This window comes from Atractosteus spatula, chromosome 2 (assembly GCF_055471065.1).
Source record: "Atractosteus spatula isolate fAtrSpa1 chromosome 2, fAtrSpa1.hap1, whole genome shotgun sequence".
NCBI lineage: Eukaryota > Metazoa > Chordata > Actinopteri > Semionotiformes > Lepisosteidae > Atractosteus > Atractosteus spatula.
In genome coordinates this window covers 51395291-51409683 of record NC_142707.1, presented here as the reverse complement: position 1 = coordinate 51409683, position 14393 = coordinate 51395291, and the positions used below count along the sequence as shown (strand labels likewise).

Below are 14393 nucleotides of genomic sequence, written 5' to 3'. Positions count from 1 at the left end.
TAACCTACCATTGGCAAGCTTTAGAAGGGCCGTATAACCTCCCATAGTTTGAAACCTTTCTTGTTCCTAAAACTGTCTGAGAGACATCTGCAAATGCATTTGAACCCCTGTCTGGTTTGTAGCCATGGACACCTCCACTCTTAATATAGAACAGTAGGACAAGGAGATTGAATGACCGTATACCTGCGGAGACTGGCCAAAGTCCAGTTCATTTCTTTTGTATAAGCTTATGTATCAGCTCATTGTTCTTCAAAGTCTTAGACATTACTTAAAATAGGGAGTTAAAAGTATATGCATGTTGTGAGCATCAACAGTTTAGCCAAAGCATCTAGTAACTTAACAAGTTTGACTGTTGTTAACACTGCTTAGTTTGGGTGAGAAGAAACCACGCTTGCCATTTAGTGATCATTTAATTCAAGTCAGACATAAGTTGTTGTGCTCAGAATCACAGCTCAATGTAAACTTGACATCTACAGCCAATATGAGGTGTTGTAGTAGCCAATCACATTTACCAGTCAGATGTAATTGACTCATTGTCAAGTGCTCCTTGTCATTCAACACCTTATACATGCATAAGGCTAAAGGGCTGTGGTTTGTACTATAAAATCTACTAAAATACTATAAAAAGATTTTATAATCTTACAAAATACTAGAAAGTCTGTCAGGATTGAGTGATAGCTTAAAACAAAAGGTGTACAATTTCTGTAGATGATGAGTTGCAGACACACAGAGTTGTGTTTCTGCATGAAGAAGGAAAAACACGGACTGGTGTTGTAAACACACTTGATAAACGCAGTGCAGAATGTTGGTTACTTCTATACAGAAGTGTAGATCAGCAGGCTTCCAGCAACACTTTGATGCACTTGGTTTACACATCAGTCTCATGTCAGGCCCTGTATGGAGCACAAGACCATGGTATCAGAAGGGTTATTGTCTTCTCTGTTTTGTGCTTGGTGTTAAGTTGTGCATCGGGACCGCTCATTTCAGTTTTGCTAAGACTCTGTTGGTGCACAGCAGTAGGGTGAAGTCATGAGTCGGGGAGTGGCTTTTCGTACTAAAAGCTCCTCTTTTTGGTGACCCCTGCAGAGAGGAGAAGGAATTGCGGGCTGACCCCTCTAGCTACAAGCCAGCAGCACAACCAGGAGGCGCTGTCCCCGGCGCGGCTCCGCAGGCTGCGGCTGCTGCTGGACCCCGGCCTGGACCGCCACAGTTCGGAGGAGGAGCTGGAGCGCATCAGCCGGGACTTCCTGCAGCCGCCCGGGGAGGGCAGGAAGTGGAGCCTGCGGCGGGCCGGCGGGCCCGGCCGGTACGGAGAGCCGAGCACCTCCTCCAGCGACGAGGAAGTGAAGGATCTCTGCGAGCTGGCGGAGCGCGACCCCTGCCTGGCCACCTCCTCCAGCCCCGTGCTCTTCAGTGCCTCCCCGCCACACAGACTCAAGCCCCTGGTCCGGGGTCAGGCCCGGCCCATCATCCTGGCTCATCTGGACCAGCCAGCGCCGTACAGACGACACCGGCACGGCTCCAGAGGGGAGCAGCGAAGGCCCAGCTTGGACCTAGAGAAGATGCAGCAGGTACAGTCTGGGGTTCGATTCTTTTCTTTCTTCCTCCTTCCCTCCCTGCTATTGTTTGTGACCTCCATCGCCCTTGTGCAGCTTCTTTGTTTTCTTTAGCAATCTCTCTCCTCTTTCCTCCTGCCTTTCCTAGGAATGGTAGACCTAAAGGCCGTTTTTTTCCCATGTTTTCCTGAGGTAGAAAGGACAACACCAATGAGTGCAGAAATATTTGTGTCCCAGATGAGGGGGCTGGGGGTTGTTCGAGGTGGGTAACCCCAGTTAGGACGCCCAAGATGGCCCCCTCTGCCCCAGCTGTCGCTGTTGAAGAAGACGGCAGTTGGGAACAGCGGCTTGTGCTGCAGATGCCGAGCGCTGCCCTCGCCAAGGTGGGGCTGGAAACGGGGCTGTCCCCTCCGAGCGGGGCACGCCGCCCCTGCTAGCGTGTGGTCCCCGGGGGGCTGGGGGAAGAACGGCAGATGTCCTCTCTACCCCTGCGAAAGCTGAAGAGACTGAAAGCAGGGCCAAACCTAACAATAACTCAGAAGCCGGCCGGTCCTGCGGCCTTCAAATCCAACAGCCTCCAGGGTCCAGGCTGACAGAAGAGGGGTTGTGGGGGGTCCATATGTCTCTGGGAGAGTGCGGAGAGGCTGAACAGATGACGGGGTGTCGGGGGCGATGCGTGGCGGCAGGCCCACAAAGCGGGGACCAGGGGGCCGCTCAGTCAAGTGGAATGGGATGGATGGAATGGGACAATAGGGGGCCCGTGTGGCGGCTTCGCACGCAGTCTCACATTAACCCTTCGCTAACCCTTCTCTGTGTGCAGAACAGTCTTTGAGGAAGGGGGTGTCTTTGAAGCAACTTGCCAGTTAGGCTCGCTGTGAGCCAGTACTGGGAATGACACGATGTTTGCATCTGGTGGCATTGTATAATAGGGGAAAATACTTGTTGGAGGTCGTCTGCATAGAACATGTCACGAGGTGAGCTAAAAGGTCTGTGGTTCATCGTGTTGCAATGCACCTTTGTGTGAAGTGTGGCGTATCTGAGCGCTCTATGTTATTGCTGCAGCCCAATCCACCTCCCCCACTGTACTCTGCGAGGCGCAGAGCAGACTCTGAAGACGCTCTGACCAGGCCCCGAGCCAGTGACACCCGACCCCCTCCCCCACACCACCTCCCCGGACCTCCTCAGTTTTGCGTTACCAGATCTGCACTAGTTTAGCTAGAGGACAGCCTTCTAACCTTCTCAGAAAGAAGGTGTCTGGATGGGTGTGTTTTATTTATTTTTTGTAAAAGAAAACGGTCAAATCTTGAAATCCCTGAAACCAGCATTGGTTTAACACCCGTTGCCTGGTGGCTGGGGAACATGCACATTGCAGACTATGCTGTGCTATCCTGGAAATCGGTCAAAAAAGAGCAGCCAGAATAAATTCAAGACTGAAAGTTGTGTGTCGCACAGTGCGTGTGGATGTGCTAAAAAGCAGAGAGGCTTTTGGAGCTCAAAATGCAGAAGAGCTCATTTAAATTGTGGCTGCTTTATACTTGAAGTGGAAAACAGGACACACACTTTACAGGCTGATTTAGGATTGAAAGGATACTCTGAGTATGTGGAACAACTTACCAAGCTATGATATGGAAGCTGACTCACTGGAATGCGTCAAGAAACAGCCTGACAGGATAACTAATCAATCTTGTGAGGCTGCGTGGAGCCTGAGACACTCTTACATCGAGCTTGGTTGATTTTGTTTGCAGAAGAAGAACTATTAGGATCAGCACAAGCAAACACGGGCCAAATTTTCTTCACCCGTCCTGAATTTCTAAAAAAAAACACAAAACAAATGTGTTTCCAATGGCATACTGGATTTACCCATTCAGGTTTTCCAAGGATGTTTCTGCACACATTTCTAAGAATAACAGAAAGGGTGTAAATGACAGTAGGTCATTCGACACATCTAAAATTTCATCCAGCCATTTCCTAAAAGCGCTCTGAGTTTGTGCCTCAACTACCTGGCTGTGAAACCTGTTCCAGACACCTCCCACTCTTTGAGTAAAGACGTTGTGGCCCCATCGTAAAATAAATCCCTTTTAGTTTTATTGACCTTGCTTCCCTACTGTGAGTGAAGTAGTCCCCAGAGCTGACACTTACCATTCCATATGCTTAGTTTGGATTCCATTATAGACTGCAGAGATTTAGCTCCGTTTAACCTGTCCATGTCTGACCATCCCTGATGCGGGGTTGACACCAGCACGTCAGGATCCTGTTGTGGGGAAGTCGGGGGGAGGTCCCTGTACCGTTGTTCAGCTGAGAAACAAATTACAGAGTGCCACGGACAAGCGCAGACACACACAGATTGATGCTGGCTTTACAGGATGGAGTTCACAGATGCTGGTTATACCTCTTCCTTGGTGTTAAACTGAGCCACAGGACACATGGAGGTCCGGTATCTTCTCATTTGATCCCCATTTTTGTTTGGATTACACAGATGAGAGCATGTGGTAGGGGACTGCAAATATAGAGAGGGATCATTATGATTTGGGGTACTGCGAAAGGCCAGATCTGTTCATAAATCTTATACAATATAATCTTGACAACTCATCCAGCCATTTCTTGAAATTACAGTACGGCTACGTAGCTTGTCCCATGATCCCATAATCCTTTGTGTGAAGAAGTTCCTCCTTATCTCAGTTTCCACTTGTACCCTCTAGAACATGCCAGTATATAACATATAATGCCACTTCCTCCTTTACAACTCCATTTCTCTATCCACTGAACCGAATCCAGAGCAGCAAGTCTCCCGAGTACTGTCATATTAAAATGAACGATGTTCATTTGTTGGCACAGTCTGCTTTGTTAGATTCTGCATGATGCACAAGGTCTGGCGGCCAAGAGTGGATATTCTGCTGCTGCTCCTTTTCCTGCCTGGTGTTGTGTCCCAGCAGTAAAATATCTGTGAGCTTTTTAGTATGCTGGTGTTCCTTTCGAGAGGGTGTGACTGAGCTGCGCGGTGGGATTCGGTGCTTTGTGCGACACTAGTTTTGCGTCCCCAATTAATTTCGACTGTCAGCTTAATCGATGCCCCTTGTAGACCTTTACTTAACAAACTGTACCGTACTTGTTTGTTCGACTGAATACATGTTAATGATTTAGGAAACATGGACAGTTGTAATTTGAGTAAAGACAAATAACAGGATATTCAGCAGTGCAGATAATGTACACTAGCCCTTGAGTTCAACAGCCACTGAATCCTCTTACCGGTGCAGGGGGATGAGATTACACTTATAACAGTTTAGAGGAATAGCGTGGAAGACAGCGAATCATAATGAAGTACAGGGAAGGCACAAGAATGTAAGTGCATGGTGCAATCAGGGTAAATATGTAGAAATACCAGGTGAGCCTGGTCAGCCCTCACGGAAAATAAAGCAACTGCATCTTTCTTTTTCTGCTGCATGCTGAGCCTTTTGCAGTGGGTGAAAGCTCTGTGGGATGGAGCAGTAATCACGCAAACTGCCGAGCTGTCTGGGGTGGAAATGAAAAACCCTTCCATGCCAGGGCATCGTTCAGCAGCTGGGCTGTGTTTGTGGGAACAGCTCAGGAAGGAGTGCAGGGCAGGAAATGAGCCTTATTTAAAGTCTGAATGGAGATGCGGGGAGTGGGGAAATGCAATGGCCTGTGTTAGATCTGACGTGATATCAGAGGTAATGCAGCCCTGCCTGTGAAGTGACATTAGTGATGTTAGCGATAACATGGGCGACTGTAACTGGGTTTAAACTGAGATTAGTCCCGGCAGAAAATTCTCCCTAGAAATCCAGAATGGGGTACAGTGTGCTTATTCTGCACGTCAGTGCCTAATCCCTGCCTCTCAGTTTTGTCTTTATTTTTATTTTTTTTTTTGTAGAAAATGTTTCTTAAGAAGAACTGTGGCGGGAAAACAAGAACAGTTAAAATCTGGGTAAGTGTTGAGTTGTTGCTCTTATGGTGTAAATTTGTACAGCTCTGGACATTTCCAGTGCATGGAATCCAAATGACCGCCAAGGGGAACCAATTGTTTGGAAGAAACGAGAGAGTGATAACACTGCCCACTTCCTTTAAAGACTTAGCTGCGTGGTACGTGCGCTGTCCCTCTTGCTGGACGGAGTAAAATCAAAGTTGCCAAATGCAACTGTGGCTCTAGGTGATGAGCATCAACTACTCTACCCCCTCAGCCTGGAGAGGGTTACAAAATCACTTCTAAACATTTGGGGCTTCATACATTCACTGTTAGATAAACGTGGAAAATATTCAGGACCACAATGAATCTGCCCAGGAGCAGTTGTTCTGCCAAGGTCTCCCTAAGAGAAATCCAGAAAGTCATCTAGGAAGTCCAAAGAACCCCAAAGTTACATCTAAGGATCTCGGCTAACGTCGGTGTTCATGCCTCAACCCTCAGGAACAGACCGAACGGGAATGGTTTTCATGGGAGGACAGCCAGGAAGAAAGCACTGCTCTCTAAGAACATTGTCACACGTCTCAAGTTCACCAAAGAGCACCAGGACGATCCACAGGGCTACTGGAAGAGTGTTCTCTGGACAGATGAGTCAAAACTTGACCTTTTTGATTAAAGTGAGAAACGGTTTGTGTGACGAAAACCAAACTCTGCCTTCCAACAGAAGAAGCTCATCCTGCCTGTCAAGCAGGGTGGTGGAGTATCATGGTTTAGGGCTGCTTTGCTGCCTCAGGATCTGGGCAGTTTGCCATCTTTGACAGAACTATGAATTTGGAGTTCTGTCGGCACATTCTGGAGGAGACTGTCAGGCCTTCCATTCATCAGCTGAAACTGAGCCGAAAGTAGAAAGTGCAATGCAGCCGTTCGGAGTCAGTGATCCTAAACATACCAGCAGCACTGCTAAAGAAGAACTCTTGCCTTTGGATTGGACAAGTCAAAGTCCAGACCTGAAAAAGTTATTGCAGGACCTAACTGTTCATGCAAGGGAACACTCAGCTGTCATCTGACTGGAAGCAGTTCTGTAATGAATAAAGGGCCAAAATGACTAATTACTAATACAAGTTCTGATCATTGATGTTGAGGGAGCTGTCAACAGGTACTGAATCCAAGGGTTCACATATTGAAACACATGCGGATATTTACTGTTGGATCATGTTTTTAAATAATCCAAATATATTATGTCTATGTGTTACAGATTTTGATCTGGTTTTCCTCTTCTTTTATTAAGACTTTCATGAGGATCTAATTATGTTTTAGGACTAAATTATAGCAGAATACAGACCAGCCCAGGGGGTTCACAAACTTTTTCACGGTTCTGTATTTGAACGAAACCCAAGAGTGTAGCTCGAGGCTCTTGCCAGCGCAGGTCCTGAGCTGAGTAAGTGGAGAACTGCTCAAACAGCTTGAGAAACTCCGAGGGAAGGGGTTTTGGCAGTGTCCTGTGTGTTTCCAGATGGATTAACAGAATGGGGAGCTGGTGAGATATGACGTCGGTGTCCGTGTGGATCGTTCGGAGCTGTGTGAACTTCCTTCCCTGTGAATAGCACACGTGTGAGACTCATGTGGGCGACTCTGCTTGCGTCAGCACTAGTTCTGTTCGTGCCCAATGGCAGATCGGGGCCGAGCACAAGCAGACGCACACGCATTGTCTCTCATCCGACTGATATTTACTGTTCTGCACGCCACCGGAATGAAACTCCACACTGAAGGAAAATAAACTCTTTTGGTTTAAATAGACTTTGGTTGATTAAAAAAAAAGTCAGTTAGATTGTGGGGGGGGATTTAAAATCTTTTCGGGGACAGTTTCTCTGTGTTTTCCCCCACGGTGAGCACATAAACGCTGATGTTAACTGGTGATGTTAACTGATGTTAACCTTCTTAGTCGTGCCTTTGAAGAGCTGAAATAAAAATAGGCCAGTGGCAATGCTGTGCATGGGAAACAGCTGTACTGGGTGGAGTCCGTCAGTGATGTGCGTTTTGAGATCACCGAAGAGCAGTTTTTGTGTCTTTGACACACTGCCAGGGACCTTTGCTCAACAAAACAAGCCCAGAATGTCAGAGTACCAGAGTAGTACTTTTTCTGAAGATTCACTTCAGTCCTTCTTTCACCCAGACTCATAATTCTGTGCACTGAACTGAAAGTAGGCGAGTGTTCTTTCATTTCATTGCCTCAACTTCTGTTTAGATTACGTGCCTGGAAAAGATAGACATACCCCAAAACCAAAGACCCCAGCGGTTTTTGTGATTAGTTTTTGCATGTTTGTGTGAACCACTTAATCAACCCCTGACAGTGTCTGGCCCCCCTCGTGGCACCGGGAATAGTCTTGTCCTTCCTCTTGAGTGTCTGTCCCCGAACTGAGTGAGGCCCAGCCCAGCACAGCCCTGTGGAGAACCAGGAGAGATTTCTGATAACACATGGAGTTTGCTGTATCCCAGCCCCCAGCCCACCGCACTGGGCAAATTGGGCAGAAAACATATGGTTCCTTTTTGAGGCTGGCCTCTTTGCAATGCATTTGCAATGCCTAATGACAACCATATCATACACTGGGGTACTGCATGAGGTCTAAACATTAAAAAGTAAAATAGCGCGAGATCATTAGAATGACTCTTGTAGGCTAGGCCATCTGTGTGTCCTGTAGCCATATTGAAACAGTTTGGTGACATCATCTGGACTCGGGTCTTGAGACATTTAATGAAAGATGTTCTGTGTATCTTTACCCCTTATCCCTTGTTTTAAAGCCTGCAAAGTTTTAATATTGTAAAGTTCATCAACAGACTCCAGGTTCTTGTCTATGGTAGGTACTTCCTGTCAGGGCAGGGGTAGGGGGTGAGATTGTGGGCTCGTGCAGAGGGTTGCCCCAGGATCAGCCGTGTCGGAGTTGAGACCGCAGGTGGGAATGAAGGGTGGATGTTGGATTTAGAAGAGCGAACCTTGCTGCAGCTCCTTCGCAATACAGCCTGATAAAGAGACAAGAAGAGGCTAGGGGCAGCACGGTGGAGCAGCGGTCAGCACTCGGGCCCTGGGTTCAACTCCTGGGGTGCTGTCTTTGTGGAGTTTGGTTGTTTTCCCTGTGTTTGTCTGGATTTCCTCCAGGTGCTCCAGTTTGCTCCCACATTCCAAAGACATACTGTTAGGTTAATTGGCTTTTGAGAAAATTGGCCCTGGTGCACGTTTGTTTGTGTCTGCGCCTGAGGTGCGCTGTGATGGACTGGAGTCCTCTCCAGGCTGTATCCTTCCTTGCACCTTCCATGCTTCCCAGGATAGGGTACGGACTTCTGTGACCCTGAATTGGATAAATGGCTATTAAAATTGATGTAGTGTGAATAAGAGGCTAATTCCACCCTGAAATTTGTATGGCTTGCTTTGGCCTCTGGATCCCTTCTGTATGTTTTGTTTCCTTCTGCTTTTTAGCATATTAACCTCTGCAGCCTCCTCCCAGATCACCACTTAAACCTCTTCAGGAATTATCTGAGCCCATTTCTTAAATCGCCCAGAGTTTGGGCCTCAACAGCTGGATGGGGACTCTGTTCTGGGCACCCACGACTCTTTGTGTAAAGTAGTGTTTACTGCTCACTGTTCAAAACAAATTCTTATTTAGTTTCTAGTTGTGACTACATGTACTGTATGTTTTCCGCTACTGAGTGTAAAACAGTTCCCTGTGATAATGCTGTCTATATCCTTGAATCAAATCTCCTCTTCTGTAGTGGAATATGTCCTAGTTACAGTACAGAGGGTAGGATGTTGGTTAAAGCAGATCTCAGGACAGCCTTGGGGGGTGTGAGACTGGATCAATCCATAAGATAAGCCAGCTGGGTTTTAGATAGATGTAGATGTTGTTTCAGGAAAAAAAAAAGTTTGCAATCCAACACAAGTCTTGCAACAAAAACAGGTTCGGGAAACCGTGTTGAATAACATTATGGGGGGAGGCTGTGAGCCTCTCAGCTACATACTAACTGCTTCCATTTGAACTTTTTCAACTTTTTGGTTGTTGCAAATTGCAGATGGTTAAGTTTTAAAATCCATCTCCTTTTGGGGCGATTTGTCCCGGAGAGAGAGCGAGAGCCCCATGTGCTCTCCTGGGCTGAGGCACAATCAGATAAGCAGCTCTGTCCTATCGTCCATCGGCACATTCCTGGCTGACCGCGAGACGCAGCGCCATCAGCAACTGTTCAGGCCAGAGAAAGCGTGGTGTCCGTGCCAAGTCAACAAGCCATTTCCTGCTGATGAAAATGACTCGGGGGCTAATTTTAGAAACGATCTGATCAGCTCAGCCTGCTTCTTCCATAAACTGAGGTTCCCTGGCCTCTCCAGTTTCAAAAAGCTTTGTTGCAAGCCTGTTTTTTAAAAAATAAATGATTCATCCTTGATTTAACTGGATCAGAGCATGTTCTTGATCGTATGGTCTCATTAATGTTTAGGAGCTTGTATAGTTGACCCTACACAGCACTATTTTCAGGCTTGTTAAAGGAAAACTGTTTAGCTACTTTAGTGTATAAAAATATAGTATGTGACTGGAGACTGTGCTTCTAGAAATGAACCTTTCTCTTCAATTTCTGGAGAATTTCCGCTGATAAATTCAGTCTCTTTAGATACATAGCAGTTTTTAAATTGTGCAGCTGGCTGCCTGGAGAATATAGGTATTTGGAATGTGCAAATTCAATACCAAATGACAGTACCACAGACATTCTCGGCTGTTGACGATTCTGAACAAATTCGTAATGTACTGTAGTACGGCAGTCTGTCCTTGTGTGGTTAGCATACCTAAATGTATTAATGGAGATGACAGCTTTATCCAGTACTGGATAGCAGGGAAGCCGGTGCCCATCCCAACAAGCAACGGGTACAAGGCAGGATACGTCCTGGATGAGACGCCAGTCAGTCGCAGGGCACACCCAGACGCAGATACACACACTCACACCAAGGCTAGTTTTCCCAGAAGCCAATTAACCTCTGTCTTTAGCCCGTGGAAGGAAACCAGAACACCCAGAGGAAACCCACATAAACACAAGGAGACATCCACACAGACAGCACCACAGGAATTGAACCCAGGGATCCAGTGCTGCCAAGCAGCAGTGCTAACCACTGCACTACTGTTGGCTAAAATATAGAGGAAAATTGACACTGGGACCTGCGTGTGCCACCAAATGTAAATGTCAGTGAGCAACTCTTTTTAATAATTGGGCTAAAGCACGCTAATTTAAAACTGGCATAGACATGCTGATTGCTTGTAGTGTAATCACTCATGAACCAAGTGTGGAGGATGCACATCGTGACCTCGCTCTGCATAAGCTCTTAATCTGGGGAAGAGCAGAGCTATAGCTGGCTATTAATACTGCACCCATTAAGATAATAACATTAACCTCTTATACCTGCTGGCCCTGGAGTGTCCTGTGATGGACTGCTGTAGCTGCAGTTCGTGATGGAGGATGTAGGTGCAGTACTGTGCCAGTGTGAACTATTATTAGCATGATTACCAGTATTTTTTACAGCTTTATTGGGAGCGAAGGATGTGCCGAGTAACACTTGGTAAAAGACACGGGTTCTTTCCGTGTAGGAACCCCTGAGGCCTCCACAATACCAGAATGAATGAAACGTCCCTCACAAATTCAAATCTCAAGTCCCTTAAGTGGACTAAGAGTGGTATCTTGAAGCTTGTTACACTAATTAAATTAATATAAAATCGGAGCCAGCTGGCTCCACGATCCTGCTGTTTTGAAAGATCGTTCACAGTGTTGGCTTGGTAGTGCTGTGTGATTGTTACTCTGCTGGCACCGTTCAGAACTCGGCTCGATACTGTCATAGCATGACTTCAGCACACAGAAACGATACCCTCTAGTCAGCTGAATGGTCTGATCTCATCGTGAATAGCTCAGGGGCCGGCTGACCCGTCTCCATGGGGCCGTGGAGGGGGTCTCCGAGACCATGGGGGTGGAGATGTGTGAGGCAAATTGACAAATTATGGTCCTTTCTACAGTGGCACACACAACAGAAGAGAAAAGCCATCCTAATTCACTACACTTGGGCTGTGTCTGCATCAGCAGCCAACAAAGCGTTTCCTTCTAAATATGGAATACAACATTCTGAACCATGCTTATGGATAGGGGAATACCATTAATGCAATTCTAGAACAGAAGACAGACCTGCTCGAAACAAAGCGTTCCGTTTACATCCAGCTAAACTGAGGGTAATAAAATATATTGATCTATAGATACATGGGACAAATGTCTCTCATTACACTGAGTTCTGCTTGCTTTCCTGCATGCTGTGCTCACAGTCCTGGAGAGGCTGGGTTTACAGAAGGGTAGATTCAGGGTACCAGTGTGCAGCGAGCAATCGGCGCTGAAGAGCTGCGCACCTCAGGACAGGACAAAGAGATCTTGACCGGTACACCAGGCGTGATTTCCAGCCAATGTGTGACCAGCAGAGTCCAACAAACTGTGGCTTTTACCATGGAGGGATTCAGGACTCCTGCTGCAGGAAAACACTGGCATCCTAGATTATGCTTACACACGCATTGCACCTTCCACCTTCTCTCAGACTGAGACTTTCTTTTTTAAATCCTCTCTGTTCTTTTACAGATTCCAGCTTTTTCCACCTCTTTCCCAGTTCCCCTTCTTCTTGCTCATTTTCACCGCCCAGTCTCACCTACTCAGGCCTCTGACTGAAATTCCCCTTCATTCCCCCTCCTCTGTCCTCCTGTGCTTTTATATCCCTGCTGCCTTCCTTTTTCTCCTGCGCGCCTGAAAGACAAGGTTGTGTTTCTTCCTTCATGGAATGAACCTCTGAGTGCTCCTTCATGGTCAATCCTCTGCTTTCTTTCAGGGTTCGAACAGCAGCCGCCCCTTTCCCAGGTACACCTACGACCCTTCGACCTTCGCCTTCCGCTCGCTGAGCACTGCCCCTCCCTGCAGCCCCCGGACCCCCCCAGAGGAGCCGCCCTGTGCTTGAGGTGGAGGACCCCCCCCCCCCCCCCCCTCCACCCTGAGACAAAGACATCCCAGGAGGAGAACACAACTTTGGGCTCATTTCATCCTCCCAGGAACCTTTCTATCGGGAAGGTTACTTTTAATATTATTTAGGATCTGATTAAAAAACAAAAAAAAAGCAATGAAGTGTCTTGCAAACCAGATTGCTCTCTCTTTCTCAGGAATCTCATATAAGCTCAGCAGTAAACAGAGTGGAGTTATATACAGAATTACACAGAAACCAGCAGGAACCAGATTCCACCCCTTCCCTCAGGGTCGGGATCAAGACTGTTTAGAAACACGCAGGCGGAGAAGGATTTGGTCCTACGATCTGTCTGCCTTTCAAGGGAAGCATTACTCCTCCCTTTCAAAGCAGGCCAGCTGCATGAATCAGCCGGCTTCAGCTGCCAGCCTACAATCGTTTCAGATCTTTTAGTTACTGTATTTTCCGGCTGCTGCCCTTTGCCTCCGAGGAAATCCTGCTGGCGTCCCGTAGGATTGGAGCAAGACCGCAGAAGAGTGGCCTGCCCAGCGGCAGGGAGAAGGGATTTTGAAGAAAGCCGTCAGGACATCGGGTGAAGCAGTATCTGCTGCATTCAAACCTGCGTCCTTGCTGTGGGGCACTCACAAAGCACAGGGGTGTGCTGCAGGGCCTTGAGAAGTGGCTCAGGAGCTCCCTGCAGTGTACCTGAAGGCGCTAACGAAACAATCACGCCTTGTTCTAGACTAGGGGGTAAGCATTGTGTCAGCTCATGGGTAGGGACACACTCAGCGCTGGTCACAGACGGGTTTCATCTAGATTGGAATTTGAATTTGAGTGAGGGAAACTAACCTCTTGAAGATAAAAGAAGCTTGCTAGTAAAAAAATAAATTCTCCCACATTTCTGAAGGAGACACTTCTTTGTACCGCACTACCCTCAGAACAACAGTGTTTCAACTTACAAGTGACATTCATACAATCTGCATTTTTCACATTTCCCTTAAAGCGAATGCACCTTAACATTCTACAGTAATAAGATTTATATTAATGATATACACAAAGCCATGCTTGGATAAAAACCACACTTTATTTTGCCGGTCACCATTACTTGTGACTTTGCAGAGTTAACAGCAAAAGCTGATGTTTGAACAAGGCCTTTGTCACCAGTGACAACCCAACGTGAAAGAAAGTGCACTATGGACTTTTGCAGCTTGTCTGCTCTCACCCTCCGATCTTTTGCCGGCACACACAGAGAAGACAATCCAATCACCGAGGGCTGGCCCAGTTGTGCAAGTGAATGTGGAGCTTGTAAAAGTTGATGTACAGTATGCAGATGAATGGACGTTAGATGTACTGTATTTATGCAGATAAATGTAGCCTTTTGAAGACAATGCAAATGTATGAAGATCAAATGCTTAAAGTGTTATAAGGTAATGGTTTGAGACAATGTTGTACTATCAGAAAGAATTCATTATTTTTTTCCTTCCCTGTAAAAAGTGTCGCATATATTCCAACGTAAAAATATATGACTTGTGACCACATCGGGGGAGCTCTTCCCTGTTTCATTTGTACATTGTCTGGGTGCAGCGGTGTTTGGGGTGGCAGAGGGAGTCGGGTGTAAACAAAACAAATTGATGGATAATCCATACTTGTGAAAGGTAAGTAATAACATAAGAAAGGTTACAAACAAGATGAGGCCCATATAGCCCAATTGTTAGTCAGTACTTAATTGATCTGAGAATCTCATCTAGCCTTTTCTTGAAAAAATCCAGCGTACTGGCTTCAACAACATCTGGGTAGTTTGTTCCACACTCCCACAACCCTTTGCTTAAAGAAGTGCTTCCATTGTGTTTTACTGTTCATTCTGAAGAAGTCTGCCAGGTTGACTTTGTCGATGCCATGTGGGGTAGCTCAC

The 14393-nt window shown here is 46.7% G+C and overlaps 1 protein-coding gene across 4 annotated transcripts in view; it reads left to right on the top strand.

Moving 5' to 3' along the window:
- Nucleotides 1–14019, top strand: part of LOC148839839 (uncharacterized) — a 31349-nt gene extending 17330 nt beyond the window's left edge. For 2 of the 4 annotated variants that reach the window (XM_088938726.1, XM_088938744.1), the window contains exons 4-6: nt 1087–1571; nt 5446–5499; nt 12356–14019. In XM_088938726.1, the coding sequence (XP_088794852.1) occupies nt 1087–1571; nt 5446–5499; nt 12356–12481 (665 nt within the window). In that variant the 3' untranslated portion in view covers nt 12482–14019. The remainder of the gene's footprint in view (nt 1–1086; nt 1572–5445; nt 5500–12355) is intronic. The other 2 variants (XM_088938735.1, XM_088938718.1) reach the window with 1 other exon arrangement.
- The last annotated feature ends 374 nt before the right edge of the window (nt 14020–14393 follow it).